At 37.5% G+C, this 17,766-nt stretch overlaps 2 protein-coding genes across 2 annotated transcripts; both read left to right on the top strand.

The window, feature by feature from the left end:
- The first annotated feature begins 6,916 nt into the window (after window positions 1-6,916).
- Window positions 6,917-9,658, top strand: LOC18015128 (light-mediated development protein DET1). The gene is made up of 10 exons (XM_006397027.2): window positions 6,917-7,083; window positions 7,171-7,824; window positions 7,910-8,092; window positions 8,347-8,415; window positions 8,512-8,568; window positions 8,665-8,745; window positions 8,832-8,993; window positions 9,064-9,159; window positions 9,233-9,332; window positions 9,442-9,658. The coding sequence occupies exons 1-10, from the start codon at window positions 7,012-7,014 to the stop codon at window positions 9,579-9,581; spliced, it is 1,614 nt and encodes a 537-aa protein (XP_006397090.1). The 5' UTR covers window positions 6,917-7,011; the 3' UTR covers window positions 9,582-9,658.
- A 5,459-nt stretch (window positions 9,659-15,117) lies between these two features.
- LOC112085336 (meiosis-specific protein ASY2-like) lies at window positions 15,118-16,560 on the top strand. The gene is made up of 3 exons (XM_024154541.1): window positions 15,118-16,033; window positions 16,116-16,247; window positions 16,319-16,560. Exons 1-3 carry the CDS (start codon window positions 15,118-15,120, stop codon window positions 16,558-16,560), a joined length of 1,290 nt encoding a protein of 429 aa, XP_024010309.1.
- The last annotated feature ends 1,206 nt before the right edge of the window (window positions 16,561-17,766 follow it).

The following is a 17,766-nucleotide window of genomic DNA, read 5'->3' as shown; positions in this document are numbered from 1 at the left end:
CATAGAAAAAGAGATGAGATAATAGTTTCCAAGAATGTGTATATTATTCAATAGCAGCGACAATACATTTATAAAGAGACAAGAGAGATCCTAGGTCTAGGTTACAAGAGAAAGAGACAAATAAGTGGTTAAGCTCTCCAGAATCATGTGTGAGAATAAGGTTGCTGGCTTCTCAGATCCCGAAGATGATTGTGACAGCCCCAACGGTCATATTAACCCTGATCTGCACCCGTGACTAAGGAGGGGACCACTGTACGGACACCTCTTCTCTTCACCGAGTTTTACAAGACTCTTCTTGGGCCTCTCAACATAGTCTTGGCCCTTAACATTATTCTGGCCTTGTGTGAATACACAAAGACTTAAACATGATCAATACTCCCTCTCAAGCTTAGCACTCAAAGTCGCATAAAGTTCTTAGAGAGCTAAGCTTGAAAACCCATGAGCATCACCTCATTAAAAACCTTAACAGATAAAACCTCATGGGATAAAACTCTGTTAAGGGAAAAAGAGTGTGATGTCCATGGATCAAGAAGCAAGATCACGGGTGTGTAAGATCCACCAGTCCAATCTTGTCAAAGATGTGCTTGCAAACTTTTAGACTCGCGGATTTGGTAAAGATATCAGCCAGCTGGTCTTCACTCTTTGTGTAGCATGGAAGGATTACCCCTTCTTCAATCTTTTTTCTGACTTTATGGCAATCGATCTCTATGGACTTGGTCCTCTCATGGAATACCGAGTTTGATGCAATGTGTATTGCGGTTTGGTTATCACAATGCATGGTTATGAGACTTGATTGCTCAATGCCAAAGTCTTTTAGAAGAGCTTTGAGCCAAGTTAGCTCACTTGTAAGCTTCCGCATTGCTCTGTATTCAGCTTCAGCACTTGAGCATGAGACCACTTTCTGCTTCTTTGTCTTCCAAGTAACAATTCCCACCAATGAATGTACAATAGCCAGTTGTAGATTTCCTGTCTACTCGATCTCCAGTCCAATCTGAATCACAATACCCCACAATCTCTGTATTATCATTCTTTCCCATCCAAATGCCTTGACCTGGGCTTCCTTTTAGATATCTGAGAATTCTTTCCACCATGCTCCAATGGTAAACGGTTGGAGCTTGCATATGTTGGCTCACTTGATTAACCGCAAAACACAGATCCGGTCTTGTTAGAGTGAGATAAATAAGTTTACCCACAAGTCTTCTATATCTTGATACATCCTTGAAGGCTTCATCTGTCTTCTCCCCCTTTCGACTGACCTTGTAGCCATCCTCACGAGGAGTTTTAGCCGGTTTAGCTCCAAGCATGCCTGTTTCCTTAAGCAGATCGACCGTATTCTTTCTTTGAGATAAGAAAAGACCCTCCAGAGATCTATAAATTTCTATCCCCAAGAAGTATTTGAGCTCTCTGAGATCCTTGATGTCAAATGTGGAGTGGAGGAATGCCTTTGTATCTTTAATCCCTTCTTTATCATCACCAGAGATTATAAGATCATCAACATATACTAGAACCACAACTAGGCCGCAATTAGTCTTCAAGGTAAACAAGGTATGATCCGAATGAGACTTCTTGAACCCATGAGCAATAAGAGTGGTACTTAACTTGTTATACCAAGCTCTTGGGGATTGTTAGCCCATAGATAGCCTTGTGCAGCTTCAAGACTTTTCCTGGTGTAAGCGTGTCTTCTAAGCCTGGTGGTGGTGTCATATAAACTTCCTCTTGAAGATTTCCTTGTAGAAATGCATTCTTTACATCCATTTGCCAAAGATCCCATGAAAGATTAGTGGCTAAGGAGAGCACCACTCTCACGGTGTGAAGTTTAGTAACCGGAGAAAATGTTTCTTTGTAATCCTCCCCTGGAGTTTGCTTGAATCCGCAAGCAACTAGCCGAGCTTTATACCTCTCAATGTCCCCATTACTCTTGTACTTAATCATGAAAACCCATTTAGAGTTGACCGGTCTCTTCCCTGGTGGTAAAATCTGTCTCATCCCAAGTATGATTACGCTTCATAGCTTGAATTTCATCATCGATCGCTGCAACCCACACTTTCTGATCCTTAGCTTCCTCATAACATGTAGGGATCTCATGCTGATCTATTTTCCCAAGAAAGGCCTGATGATGGGATGGCAAGAAGGCAAGAGAACACACGGCCTGAATAGGGTGGGAAACAGCTTGACTACTGTAGTAGACTCTGGTATTAACCCAATTTGAGGGGTCTTTAATAAGTCTTGAACTCCTTCTAAGCGGCTGCACCACCTCCTCGATGACCTCAGGTTCATCTTGAGAAGCTCCTTCCTCTGCCTCCATATTTCCTTGATCTTGTGAACCTGGTGATTCACCTCCTGCTGAAGCCGGTGCTGGATCTTGACTTGGACCCATCTCCTGATGCTCCTCCTCCTCTTGTTCTGCATCTATAGGTGCCGTGACTTGAACCGGTGCTGCTCCTTGTCTTGGAGGATCTTGATTTCCGAGGTGATCAAGGAGAAACCGTAGGCTTGTGGCAAGATCAGATGGTGAACTGGACAGGTCTTTCAAGCTTTCCCAATCCTTCTTGACATAATATCCTTGCTCCTCAAGGAATTTGACTTCTCTAGAGACATAAGTGCGACTGTTGATGGGATCATAGCATTTGTAACCCTTTTGAGTTGTGGAGTATCCAAGGAACATACACTTGATGCTTTTAGCGTCAAGTTTGCTTCTCTGTTCACCTGGGATCAATACAAAACAAACACACCCAAAAACTCTCAAATAATCAAGTGAAGGTTTGGTTTTGTTCAATACCTCAAAGGGAGACATGTCTTGTAAGACTCTAGTAGGTATCCAGGTAATGAGATAATAGGCTGCAAGAACCGCATCTCCCCAAAAATTTTTTGGCACATTTGTATGAAACATCATCGACCTAGCCACCTCCATCAAGTGCCTATTCTTCCTCTCAGCCACACCATTTTGTTGTGGAGTATATGGACAGCTAGTTTGATGTAGGATTCCATGTTTTGATAAGTGCTCCTTGAATTTTTGGCTTGTGTACTCCCCACCATTATCTGATCTAAACACTTTGATCTTGGCATTAAATTGGTTAGTTACATAATTTTGAAAGTTTGTAAATGCCTCAAATACTCGATCTTTTGAAGGAAGAAGAATAATCCATGTATATTTTGATTTTTCATCTATGAAGGTCACAAAATATTTGTTACTATCCCTAGACATACATGGTGAGGTCCAAACATCAGAGTGCAGAAGATCAAAGCAATTTTCATAAATAGTAGATGATTTAGGAAATACTATTCTGCAATGTTTGCCAAGAATAAACAATTCACAGCTAGAGTGATCAAAAGAAATATCAGGCAACATTAATTCAAGGGCACGAGAATGTGGATGGCCTAATCTAGCATGCCATAGAGCACTAGTTGAATAACAAGACTTAAATGAAACAACAGCATCTAATTTATTTGATGAAACTTCTTCAAGAACATAAAGATCATCCTTGGTTCCACCTTTCCCAAGTAACTTCCTACTCTCAATATCCTGAAAATGAACATTATTAGGACCAAAAACCGCATAACAATTTAAGTCTCTAGTTGCTCTTTTAACCGATACTAGGTTGGAAGTGAATTTGGGTACATAAAATGCTTCACTAGTCTTGTTAAACAGATTCAGTTTACCGATTCCCTCTATTGGAATTCCATCACCATTAGCTATCACAACTTTACCTAGAGCGGTTTCTATATTGTTCAAGAGTTTAGGATTATTAATCATGTGATGAGAGGCTCCTGAATCAACAACTAGAGCACTACTAGGTTTATGTGAGTAATAGGTGATACTGGATTGTTTAGAGGCAAAAGCCTTGATGAGAGCCTCCAGGTCGCTCTTCCTCACATACTCCACCAATGCGTTCATAGCCACTTCTCCTCCTGAATTGTTTCCAGCTGCAGGTTCATGAGAGAAGTTTGCCCTGGCGTCCTTGAACTTGTTAGGCTTGAGGTGGGGATGGAGGATCCAGCATTTTTCCTTTGAGTGGCCCTTCTTCTTGCAACGGTCGCAGACCCAAGACTTCCTCTTTTCCGATTTGAAAGCCCCTTTGTTAGCTGAGATGAGCTCTCCTTTCTTGAAAAGACCAATAGAACTCTGCTCCGTTTGGATTCTGGCGCACACGTCTTCAAGGCTTGGGAGCTTGTCATCTCTTAAGATGTGCTTGATGAGATCATTGAAGACTGGATTCAGTGTGAGAAGAAGACCAAACACCTTGTCCTGCTTGCGTCTCTCATTGAGAATCTTGGGATCTAAGGTACTCGGCCTTAACATCTCTAGTTCAGCCCACAAGGATCTGAACTTTCCAAAATGAGTCTTGAAATCCATATCTTCTTGGCTCAGGTCATTAATAGCCTTCTTTACTTCAAAGACCCTGCTCAGATTTGTATCATTTCCAAACACGTTCTTGAGAGTTTCCCAAAGAGACTTCACTGTCTCACAGTAGGAGTAAGCTTCAAGAATCGCGGTTCAAGAGAGTTTTGAATGAGACCAAGAACGGTTTGGTCTTCTTGAAACCACCTAGCTTCTTCGGCCTTGGCTTCTTCACTCTTTGTATCGCCTTTGGTGTCTTCATCTTCTTCTGGTGTTTTGTCCTCCAAAACATGGCTCCAGAGACCGCGACCACACAAAGCTGTTTTTGTAGTTCTTACCCACAAAAGATAGTTTCCTCCTTTGAGAATAACTGGAATAACATTCACTTTAGAGTTTTCAGTAGCAAGAGTGCTTGAACTTGAACTCATCTTTGTTGTTTAAGAACAGAAGAGAATAAGAGGAATATAAAGAAACAAAATGAAGCTTGAGAACGGAAAGAATAATCGAGACTTGAGAATGAGAAGATTTAGCGAGGTTTTTAGAGAATTTTAGAGATTAAAGGAGAAGAGATTCATGATAAAATGCTCAGGACATGAGCTCTGATACCATGTTGGAATTTACTTAAGCGGAATTAAGAGAATTATTGAGAGAGAAATGAAGTTCATAGAGAAAGAGATGAGAGAATAGTTTCCAAGAATGTGTATATTATTCAATAGCAGCGACAATACATTTATAGAGAGACAAAAGAGATCCTAGGTCTAGGTTACAAGAGAAAGAGACAAATAAGTGGTTAAGCTCTCCAGAATCATGTGTGAGAATAAGGTTGCTGGCTTCTCAGATCCCGAAGATGATTGTGACAGCCCCAATGGTCATATTGACCCTGATCTGCACCCGTGACTAAGGAGGGGACCACTGTACGGACACCTTTTCTCTTCACCGAGTTTTACAAAGACTCTTCTTGGGCCTCTCAACATAGTCTTGGCCCTTAACATTATTCTGGCCTTGTGTGAATACACAAAGGCTTAAACATGATCAATAGACACTACCATTGTGTTATTTACGCTGGTCAACGTTGGTACTGGTGTTAATGATAGTAGCAGTGCCAGTGACGGTGGTGGCGACAATGACGCAATAGTCACTGTATCGATGTAAAGTACTGGTTTTTGTTATTAACAAGTATTAATTTTTATTATCATGTTAACAAGTATTAGTTTTATTGTTACCAAGTTACCAAGTATCATATATTATTATTTAGCACATTAACAAGTAACAACTATTATTGTTAACACGTTAACAAACATCAGATCTTATTGTTATCACGTTAACAAGTCTCATATATTATTGTTAACACGTTATAAGTACCAGATATTAGTGTTAACATATTACAAATACTAGATATTAGTATTAACACGTTAACAAAATAGTTATCCATTTAAAGTTAACATATTATTTAAATGTAGATTAACTACGAACTTTTTTCAAAAAAAGTTTGTGAACTTGTTATCATATTATTTTATATCACATGTATATATAATTGTTATCACCTCAATCAAATAAATTTATTACGATATAGTAGTTATCATGTTAAGCTAATAGTTAACCACCATAATTACGAATTGTTTATGATTTTTTATGGTGAACAGTATCCATCGATAAAAAATGGATGATGAATAGTGTCATCGGAAGCTGGTGATGAACAGTGTTATCGACATATTTTGTCTAAAAACAAAAATCTTAGACAAATGACATTTATATAAATATTGAATAGAAGAAGGATATTATTGGTTGTTTTTTTATTTTTTTCTTTCCTACATATTTAATTTTTATTTATTCATTGTATTTAACTAATTTTTTGGTCAAGTGTTGGTATTGAGCCACTTAATTCTAAAATCTTTGCAAATTTAGATAGTAATATACTACAATAGGTTTTAAAATTGCGGACTCTAAAGCAATAATATGGAAAATGACATAAATTAAAAATCAAAATATGGTTTAGAGATACCATTATTTTCCATTATTTTAAAATTGCGGACTCTAAAGCTAAGAGAGATACCATTATCTTCCACCCTAACAAGGAGGTCAGACTCTTCTTCCCAGTCAAACAGAAAAATACAAGAGAACTCTTGCTCTTGTTTATATCTAGACATATAGAAGAACAAAAGAAGATTTGAAAACGTTAAAATTTGTCAATTCTCTCGACCAACAACATCCATAAAAGTAAGAACATAAAAAGAAATGCATGCAAAATAATCTATTACTTAAGTCTTGACATTCATTCCATCTACAAGCAGACAAGTGCTGAGCAGTCAATGGATCTAAACCACATTGGTCAACCACAGCCTTTACAATTACGAATTGGAAAAACTACTTTCAACTACTAACTAAGAAGCGTAACAGGATCAGAACAGGCATCTTACCGATATTCATAAATTTGGAAAATTTACAGATCAATATGGGCGTATCTGCACCCTTTCGGCCCATTTACAATACCGATATAGGCCCATATTTGAATTTAGTGAATTAAGAAAGTAAAAAACCAGACTTACGAAAAAAAACAAAAAATCGTCAGAGCCAAAGTATCTCACTTCCATCGTCTCCTCCACACCAATTTACCATTTCTCAGTGAACCAGAAAACCAACTCTTAAAAGCTTTGTTCCTTTCTGGGCAAGGAATGTTCTCAAGCGGTAACGTCACCGCTAGGGTTTTCGAGCGTCAGATTCGAACTTCTCCTCCCGGCGCTTCCGTCAGTTCAATCTCTCTCTCTCTCTCTCTCTCTCTCTCTCTCACTATCTCTTTCGCCGTCTCTTATCTCTTTGGCTTCAAATTGCAGGTGAATCGAGCTAGAAACTTCTACGAAAACCTAGTCCCAAGCTTCACTCTCTATGATGTCGAATGTCCCGATCACTGTTTCCGCAAATTCACCGAAGATGGGCTCTTCCTCATCAGCTTTAGCCGTAATCACCAAGAGCTCATAGTTTATCGTCCCTCTTGGCTCAATTACTCCTCCGATTCCGACGATACTCTTCCTCCTCTTCCTCGCCGTGCTTCGAGGTTCGATAGCTTCTTCACTCAGCTTTACTCCGTTAACCTCGCCTCCGCGAATGAGCTCATCTGTAAAGACTTCTTCCTCTACTTCCACACTCATCGATTCGGTCTCTTCGCTACTTCCACCGCTCAGATCCATGACTCGGCTCCTTCTCCAGGCGCTGTTCCTGGTGTTCCTTCGATCGACAAAATCACTTTCGTGTTGCTCCGATTAGACGATGGTGTGATTCTCGACGAGAGGGTTTTTCTTCACGATTTCGTCAATCTGGCTTATAACATGGGGGTTTTTATGTACGATGATCTCCTCGCGATTCTCTCTTTGCGGTATCAGAAGATTCATCTTCTTCAGATTAGGGATTCGGGTCATCTCGTCGATGCTCGTGCAATTGGGTACTTTTGCCGTGAAGACGATGAGCTTTTCCTCAATTCCAATTCCCAGGCAAGCGAGTTACATTAATCTTCTACTACTTCTTCTCTGTAATGTGAAGATACCGAAATTGAGCTTTTTAAAGGTTTTGATGTAGGCAATGATGACACAAGATAAGAACAAGCAGCAAAGTTTATCTGTGAATAGGGAAGATGATGCGGAGAATGGGTTGCATCGTAGCCAACCCAATTCTGAGAATTCGTTTCTTAGTGGTATCAAGCAACGGCTACTTTCATTCATCTTCAGAGAGATTTGGAATGAAGAATCAGATAATACACTGGTTTGTTGTTTTTGAACTTCTATATACATAATATGAAATCGTTCTCGAGATTCTTAATCTTTAACTTCATTGCATTATGCTTGTGTCTTGAGCAGGCAATTACTGTAGTTGATAGACTAGATTACAGGATAACTGAAGTTTTAAGGTTTTAAGGACTTTTAGCGCTTTGCATTTTCTACATGTCTTCGTATTTTGCATTGAAATGCTTATCAGTCACTGAACTAATCGAAAGACACATTTTTTTAATTTGCCAGAGGGTTCAAAGTCTGAAGAAGAAGTTCTATTTCCATTTCCAGGATTATGTGGACTTGATTATCTGGAAGGTAATGATGTATTAATGCTGCTGGAGTTTGTTTCAAGTGTTTACATTTTGATGAAGAGAGAAGCTCCTTAACATTGTGGCTGTTTCTGATACTCAGGTTCAGTTTTTGGATCGACATCACCTGCTAATCAAATTTGGCAGTGTAGATGGTGGGGTAAGCTATCTATATTAATACACATTCTATGTTGCTACTTTCTGATCTTGTCAATTTCAGAATTTAGAATTTGGCTGATTGGATTTTATAACTCAGGTAGGAAGAAATGCTGATCATCTTCCAGCTTTCTTTGCGGTGTATAATATGGAAACAACTGACATTGTAGCATTCTATCAGGTATATGGATGTGATTTTTGGCTTTGTTAATTTCGTTGAAAATCGTGGTTACTTATAAATTTAACTTAGTACATTGATTTATGCAGAACTCAGCAGAAGATCTTTACCAATTATTTGAGCAATTCAGTGATCACTTTACCGTATCAAGTAGTTCACCATTCATGAGCTTTGTAACATCGCATTCTAACAGCGTCCATGCTCTCGAACAACTAAAGTACATGAAAAACAAAGCAAACAGTTTTTCTCAGGTTAGTACATCTTTGTAGCATCTCCGTTTTGTTACTAAATTTTCGATATCTGATCAAATTTTCTATACAGTTTGTGAAGAAGATGTTGGTCTCCTTGCCATTTAGTTGTCAATCACAGAGTCCCTCTCCATATTTCGACCAATCTCTCTTCCGGTTCGATGAAAAGGTAAACCATCACAAACCTTTATTCTCAGGATTGAATTTTAGTCGGTTAACTCAATTTTTGGAGATGATTACAGTTGATATCCGCAGCAGATAGGCATAGACAATCCTCCGACAATCCAATCAAGTTTATATCTAGAAGGCAACCGCAAACGCTGAAATTCAAGATAAAACCAGGTTGGGTTTTAGTTGTATATGTATCGAGATAACGAAAACCGAACCAAACACGATTTTTAAGTTTTTATTTTTAAACTTGTGATGACATGTGTCTATGAAATGAAAACAGGACCAGAGTGTGGAAGTGCAGATGGTCGAAGCAAGAAGATATGTTCATTCCTCTTCCATCCTCATTTACCACTTGCCATCTCTATTCAACAAACACTTTTTATGCCTCCTTCTGTCGTCAATATCCATTTTCGAAGATGACTCTTTGTGGTTTTACATATGTTGTATTCTATTGTCATTTGTAAAAACAAAAAAAAAAAAATATATATATATATATATATATATATATATATATCTAAAAAAACACACATTATACTCTTCTTTCTACTTTACAAAAAGAAATCACACATATATCAGAAAATCCTTTGTAATATTAAGTTTAGTTTGGTTCCTTTCGGCACCTTCAAACGAGTGAAAAAAACCAATGGTTGCTGCTTGAAATATGAAACATATAGAAACGGACAGTTAAAAGATTAATGAGAATTTTTAAGATGAGAACCGAACTTAGCATCTTGCGGAATGGAAAATCAAGTGCTAAATCAAGTGCTAGCCCCGAATTTTATGACGCCTAATAAAGCACACTAAAGCTCAAATGTACCACAACTAATCACTATACCAAAGAAACTTATAGACACTAAAATTTTAATAAAATTTATCGTCTAAAACAATTGCTTTACGAGCTTTAACCCAGTCAGTAATCAAAAATGGTTAAGTAAACAGAATCATGCGTGTTAAACTGTTAATTGTTTTAAAGAAGGACATGATACGAAAAAGACTACAAAAACAGGAGGATGACTTCGAGCATGGGGCACTCTTCTTCGTACGCTAAAATCCTAACAAAGATGCATTTATTTTTTCTTATAAATTATAATCAACATCTTTGTATTCATACGATTACGAATATTCAATATGGAAACACAATTTCCATATGTTTGTTAACTTTATACTTCATCTAACAATAGTGAATTGGATATACAATAGTGAGTGAATGAAATACATTTTTAGGATAGACAAGTGTGGTATTCCACTGAATCTCATGGATTTCATGACTCTTTGAGCCGAGTGCACTCAGAGCTCATCAGTGGCAGACCCAAGATTAAATTTAAGGGAGTGCAAACATATAAAGAAAATATAAAAACTGTTATTTCAAGAATAGAATCTAAACAAAGAATGTCAAGCATGTGCTTTATGAACCAATTAAGCTGTATAAACTTTTAATGTCATTACCAAAAATAATAATATATATAAATTCAAGAGTGTTATTTAAACCACTATCCCTTAACGTGGGCCATCACTGGAGTTTATGGTGTTCGTTGAATTGTTTAATCTGAGTATCAGTTAACTGTGTAGTACTTTGGTACGCTTTTACCTTAAAAGAAACTTGCTATGCAAAGAACTTATTCTTGATCTATTACATTTAAATGTCAAACTTAATTTTATATTGAGACAAATCTTTACTTCAATAAGTTACTCTCTTTTTTGTTGTTTTTATTCTTCTTCCTTTTTACAGTATATTAAATGTTTAATTTATGAAATACTAAGTTAAATCATTTCCTAAATCATAAATATTACATTTGCAGCAGTTACATACTACATAATTAATATGAGTGTCAACAAGTAGAAGCTTTATAAAATATAGATTAACTTATAATTTATATCATCTTTGAACAGTGAGTAAACCGTTTTGATCGTAAGTTTGAAGTAATGTTGATGCGGATTAATCGTAAATTAATTTTTAAAAGGAAAACATATCTCACAAAATCTTGAAATCACTCAAAGAATAAAAAAATTTAAAATTTCAAACACGACTGACATACATAATATAGTTAATTCCGAACAAATCATTTCAAAGAAATGCTATTGAGAAATAATAAACCTACCTTTGCGGTAAATTAGGAAAAACGTTATAAATTATTATTTCGACACCCACTTAAAAGGTTTGTATTTGTTACACAATGTTGGTTCTCGATATAATACATCACTATTATTTTACAGAATTATAGTACTTTCAAAAAATTCCAATGAACAATAATAATTCTAAATTAGCAAAGAATTAGAGAAAATGTTATATATTTTTGTTTATCTAATTTATTTATTACTTGTATCTCACTCTACAAGAAGTACACAGTCAATACTCTCTCCTGAATTTGATAGAAAGTACTAACTATGTACTTCTTGTCGAAAGTGAGTACGGACAAGTAACATAATTAAAATAAAACTGTGGCGACACAATAAAATAAACTACTTCTTCTGATGTGATTCTTCACAGATGCACAAAAAATATTATGTAAAAAAACATAATTTTTTCTTGGACGTAAACATATTTTTGTACATTTGTGAGAGGATCACATCAGAAGAATAGTTGTAGTATGAGTTGTATTTGAGTGAAAAAATTTTGCTTGGTTACTTGATGAAACTTCTCTTTTTTTGTTTACTTATAGAACTAATAGAGAGTGACGACTCATGTTTCATTCGTGTTTTTCATATTCTCCAAAAGTCTTTTCTAATTAAAACATATTAACTAATATTTGACTTATTTATCACAAATTCTCATAGAAAATGCATTCCCAAATAAATGAATACATTTTCATCTATATTCGATAAAATATTTTCTGTTCAATATACATTTTGGAAAATAGCTTAAAAACAGAAAATTAAGGTATGTATTCCGAATTAAATGTATTCTTTATCTACACTTTTTTCATTATACATATAATTGTAATTACGTAAAATATATCATTGCAAAATATGAATCAATCTGAACACACACTATAAACTATCAATAAACTAACACTCGGCCCAATAAGATTAACACTATATCCACTTACATTTGAATTGTAGAAAAACGTTCAAACTCGCGCACATACGTACGGGCCAGTATCCTAGTAAGGTTGTTTTTTTAAAAAAAACATATTTTTCAAAATTAATTATAGAGAACGCATACTACCAACTATACCAAGACATCGAAGAGGATCCACATAATATTTTATTGGAATCATTTCAGGCAGAATGTTCAAAGTATGTGACAGTCTAGAAATTGTCAAACTCACAAATATTTTGGTTTGTTACAACCTATTCCATTACCTACACGTACTTGGAAAGAGACCTCTATGATTTGATTGACAAAATCAACAATATAGCTACATCATAAGGCATTAATGATTTTGGACCCTTATTATTTTATCATTGGAGCCTTTTAAAATGTAGCTAATTTAGCTATATTGTTGATTTTGGACCATTGTTTTGTTATTGGGCTAACTTTCCCAGATAACAACAAAAAAATGTGTTTCTTACCTAAAATTAAAAATAAAATGTTAATATGATCAAATTTTGTATTTATTGAGAAATCAAGTAACGTATATCATATAGAAAAATAGAAATTAATTTTTTCTTTTATGAAACACTAGATAAATAGATTCATGTATGCAAATTTGTAATCTAATATTTTATAATCTATGAAAGAAAACTAAAAACTTCAAAATAGAAAAACAATTCATCCGTAAAAATCTTATTATATAAAGGAAAATTAGGTATTTGGCCCGCACCTTAAGCGGATATAGAGGTTTCAATATTATAAACCAAAATTGAAAAAAATTAAAATAACTATTTAAGTCATACATAATAAAATAAAGCAAACCCAAAAATAAATACCATCTAAAATTAAAGAAAAAAATGTTTACTAAATAAGTGTCTTGAACTCACAAACCAATTGGACAAAGACAAAAGCGAGTTCTTCGTCTCTACATAATTGTTTTTCATCTTTTTTTTTCTTCTTATTTATCTTTCCGTTTTTTTTCTTTATCGTATTTTCCTTATATTTTATCATCGTCTTCCATCTTTATCTCTTCTTCTCTCACGTCTTCTTTTTAGTTTTCTTTCATTTTCTTTTATTTCTTTTTCCTTCTCGTCTTCATTCTATATGTCTTTTCTTACTTTTTATTATTTAAATTTTGCTTGTCTTAGTATTGAGACTGAAAACTGAGACTGAAAACTGAGACCTAGTATTAAATTTTTCCTTCTCCTTTTTATGACTTAGAGATTAAGAACTCAATACTAAGACTTAGGAAAGTAAGAAGCTAAAATATTGAGTTCTCAGTCTCTAAGGCTATGAATGGTAACAGCGGTGCGGGACAGATTTCGCAAATCCGCTTTTATGTTACCATTCATCAAAAAACTATTGTAACTGCGGTGCGTTTTTCTATTTTTATTAAAAAGATGAATAGTATAAGTGCGGTTTTAGTTTTATGAAGAAAAAAATGAAATTTGTATGGAATAGTAATTACGCTAGGTTTTTGATGCGGTTCTGTTTTCATATGCGGTTTTCTATATTACAACTGAAATTTATTATAAATATTAATATATTAACTATATTTATAAAAATTATGTTAAAATTTTAAGAATAACAAAAACTTTAAAAATTATACAAAAAATTATGAAATTAACTAAATGGATCAATACAGTTTTTTTTTTTAAAAAAATATGTTTAGACCATTTCTAATTTATAATTTTACTAATATTTTTAATATATTTGTTTTGGCAATATCTATCATATTGCATATATGTTGTTTTTCACTAATTAAATAATATTTTACATCACTTATTTTGTATTAAACGTATAAATAGTTTTTTCGTACGTATCGCGGTTGAATTTCTCTCGTACATACCGCAGTTGAATTTCTCCTGCACGTACCGCAGTTGAATTCTCCTGCACGTACCGCAGTTGAATTCTCCTGCACGTACCGCAGTTGAATTCTCCCGCACGTACCGCAGTTGAACCGTACCGCACTTTAAAACCACTTTTCCCGCACAACCAAATATGCCGTTGCCATTCGGACCCTAAGTCTCTCGGGGATTTCTTGTGTTTCTGGTGTCGATTCCTCTTCCTTTATATATGTCTTCTAAGTCGGCCTTCACGGGTCTTCTCTGCGATATGAGACCGAGAAGACTTTCCTTGTCTTTCGGTCGTTTTCCTTTTCTCTCAACAATTTCCTTTCTTCTCGGAAGTTTCTTTTTTCTATTCGGAAATTTTCCTTTTTCTTTCGAACTCGGAGAACTTCTCGATTCCTTTGAGAAGTTTCGACCGACTTCAGTTTATCGGGCTATGTTTATCCCAAGAACTCGCATGGTCCAATTTTCCCGGTATAATTCCTTCGTAAACGAGGCTAATTTGTGCCGATTTCGGTTTGTACCGGAGAAAACTGGGGGTGCGGTTTTCACCTCCAACAGTTAGCCCCCCACCTCAGTTCGATGAAAGAGAGTGGCTTTTATCTAAAAAATAAGGTCGCAAAACGAGCTCGGAAATTTTGGTCGATTCGTTTTCCCGGGTGTTTCGTAACTCGATTTTAATGTGGCGTGTGAATTCCGGGATTTCGCGGAAATCAAGGAACCACGATTCCCACGGTTTATTTATAAAGAAGTATAAACCTACCTCGCATTCATTATTCTCGCCTCAGCATATATAAGGTACGCCGCTCTCCCTTCTCTCTAGTTTTGCTTTTCTCTCTAGATTTTTAACTTCGTAGATCTAATTAGTTCTCTCTTGTTCTCCGCCGTGCTCTTAAAACTTTCCGGCTAATCTTCAAGTTTTTCCGATCCATCTTCAAATTTTCCAATCCATCTTCAAACTTTTTGATCCATCTTGAAACTTTCCGATCCATCTTCAAACTTTCCGATTAAACTTCAATCTGTTCTTCATTTACTTCAAATCTTCTTCGGAATCCATCTTTTCAAACTAAAAATGTCTTCTGATTCTTCGATCAACTCTTCTTCTAAACAAATTTTTCCGGAGGATCGTCATGAACCTTCAGAACCGAACTCTTCTTCAACGAGCTCTTCTCAAGCGGCGAGTAATCCACCGACTTTGATTCGTAAGAATTCTAGGTCGGTAGGTGCCAGTAGCAGCCGACCTCAACGGAGAGTAGATTCTCCAGAACAGTTAACAGTTGAAATCCGCGAGACCGAAGCTCGGGTCGGGCCAGATGTTGACGACGATGATCATGAAATTGAAGAGGTCGCGGAGTCCGAGAGGGGGACTCCTGACGAGAACATCGCCGAAGTGGATGCAGCCGAGGACAACCCTGAGGCGGTGAATCATGCCTCACCACCAATGCCGAAACGAAAAGTTGTCCGACCTCATGATGTACCTGCTTCCTCTCTTTCTCCAATGACAATTCGGACCGTACTCGAGGCCCACAGACTCACGGAGGGAGTTATATTCATTACTCCGGACGCTGGAGATCGCCCATGGGACGTTCTCGAAGGTTTCCTCTGCATCTATTTGACTTACTTCACGCAGTGCGGGCTCACCTTCCCAATCCCTTCTCGTCTTATTGGTTATTACAACCGACGAGGCGTAGCTCTTACTCAAATGATGCCGGCGTCAGTAGTGAACTACACAGGTTTTCAAACTTTGTGCGCCGAGCTCAACGAGGATCCAACCAGCCGACTCTTCGAAGATCTTTTCTCGGTTAATCTTTACGCAACAAAGGATTGGTTCTTTGCGGCGAACGCCAAATCGAAGAAGGACATCGTTACCGGGATCAAACCCAGTAAATATAATGACTGGGAATCCCAATATTTCTTTCTCGAGATTAACGATCTCACAGTCAGCAATGCTGACATCCCAACTCAATCGGAGTGGAAGATCCTGATCGGTAGATTTAGACGATCTTAATTCTTCTTTGGATTTTTGCTTTCATATTTTTCTAACTCTTTTTTTTTGGCTTATCTTCGCAGGTCGTCACCTTCCAAGTATCTTACTCAACTCTGGACTCACCCCTGAATTCCGAGCAGCTTTCAGCAAAGCTGGAAAACGTCTTTGGCTTGAAGCTTGGGAAGAGATACTTCAATGCCGAGCTAAGAAATCTGGTAAGATTACTTAGCCTTTCCCCTCTATATTTTAAGTTTCTCCGAAGTCCTCCTTACATGTATTGTTGCAGCCTCCGTTAGGGAACCGAAGCCTTTGAAGCCAAAGAGCCGAGCTAAAAAGCCTCGACCTGCTCCAAAACGGAAAGTGGTAAAATGCCAGAAAAAGCGTTTGACAATGCTCTCATTGGAGGAAATCCCAACTCTTTTTGATGATGACGAGCCGAATGATGCGGCGCTGGATCCCATTCCCACTGCTGAAGGGGACGTACAAAGAAACGAGGAAGTGCCTCCAGCTGCGAACTCATCTGATTAAATGGCCCAGAGAAAGGCCAAAAAGAAGAAGTCCTCGAAGAAAATCAAGAGGATCGAGGGCTCTTCTCTTCCTCAGGAAACGTCTGCCGAGCTTAACCCTCCGGTTCTTACTACATCAGAGCTCGCTCTCCCTGGAGATCAAGCCGAGGCCTGGAATACGAGAAAAAGGCAAGAAAGGGATCCTGCTGATCGATCTTCAAAGCCCGAACCGACAAAAAGGGCCAAGGTATGCTTTGACTATGATGAGGAGGTTCTTTTTGAGGACAACATCGATGCCTGTGCCGATCTCTACCACAAGATCTCCAGCGAAGTCCCGAGTCTTCCGAAGGTCTCTGAACTCCGATTCCCCAACTTGTATAAAGGAATCGTGCACACAACTGCCGTGGTAATTTTCTAACTTGTCCCCTTTTTTTTATTCTTCTAAGTATTAGTTCTGACTCTATTTTGATTCCCAGCTCGCTAGTCAGACCAATACTTTGGTCGCGGGATACGAGATCGTTCTATACGACGAGCAAGTAAGAGTGGCAGAGCTGGAGGATCGGATCTCCGAGGCTGAAGATCGCCTTGCTACCGAGCTCCGGATAAATGAGGAGCTTCACAATGCCGTGGATCTGCTGAAACAGGAGAGTTCGGAGCTCAAGGCGGTCAAGGCTGAGCTGACGGAAGCGCAAAATCTCTTATCTCATGAGTTCAAGCAGGACAAGGAGCGGTTGCAAGGTTTGGTGGCTCTCTGGAAGGATTGGGCGAGGAAGGTTCATGCCAAGGCTTGTGAGCGTTTAGAGAAGGTCATCCGGAGCCTGGATGATGCTGATTGTGCTCGCAAGCCTTATTTGGTGGTTAATCAGCTTACCAGCGTTCTCGGCTTTATCAAGAAGTTGAAGAATAAAGGTTTGTACGAGGTTCCTCCCGAGATGGTGGCAGAGCTCAAAGCTAAGCACGCGGCGGTGCTGAAAGAGTTTAACTCTGTCGACGCTTATGTCCTTACTGAAGAGGACAAGCGAATGTCACCACTTCCAGAGGCTGGTGAGGAAGCTCCTGTCGATCATCCAGTCAGAGGCAGACAAGATCAAAGGGGAGTCGAGCAGTTCAGCTCGAATGAAGATATGCTTAACGCGGTTCAGACTGCTGCTTCTAAGACTGTTTAGTCTTTTGTTTCTTTTCTTTTGAATTGAACTTAATTGCCCTTTAATGGGTTATTCTATAGGCT

The sequence above is a fragment of the Eutrema salsugineum genome, unplaced genomic scaffold (assembly GCF_000478725.1).
Source record: "Eutrema salsugineum unplaced genomic scaffold, Eutsalg1_0 scaffold_3, whole genome shotgun sequence".
NCBI classification, from domain to species: domain Eukaryota; kingdom Viridiplantae; phylum Streptophyta; class Magnoliopsida; order Brassicales; family Brassicaceae; genus Eutrema; species Eutrema salsugineum.
The sequence above is the reverse complement of the archived record's forward strand: the minus strand, read 5'-3'. Positions and strand labels throughout refer to the sequence as shown.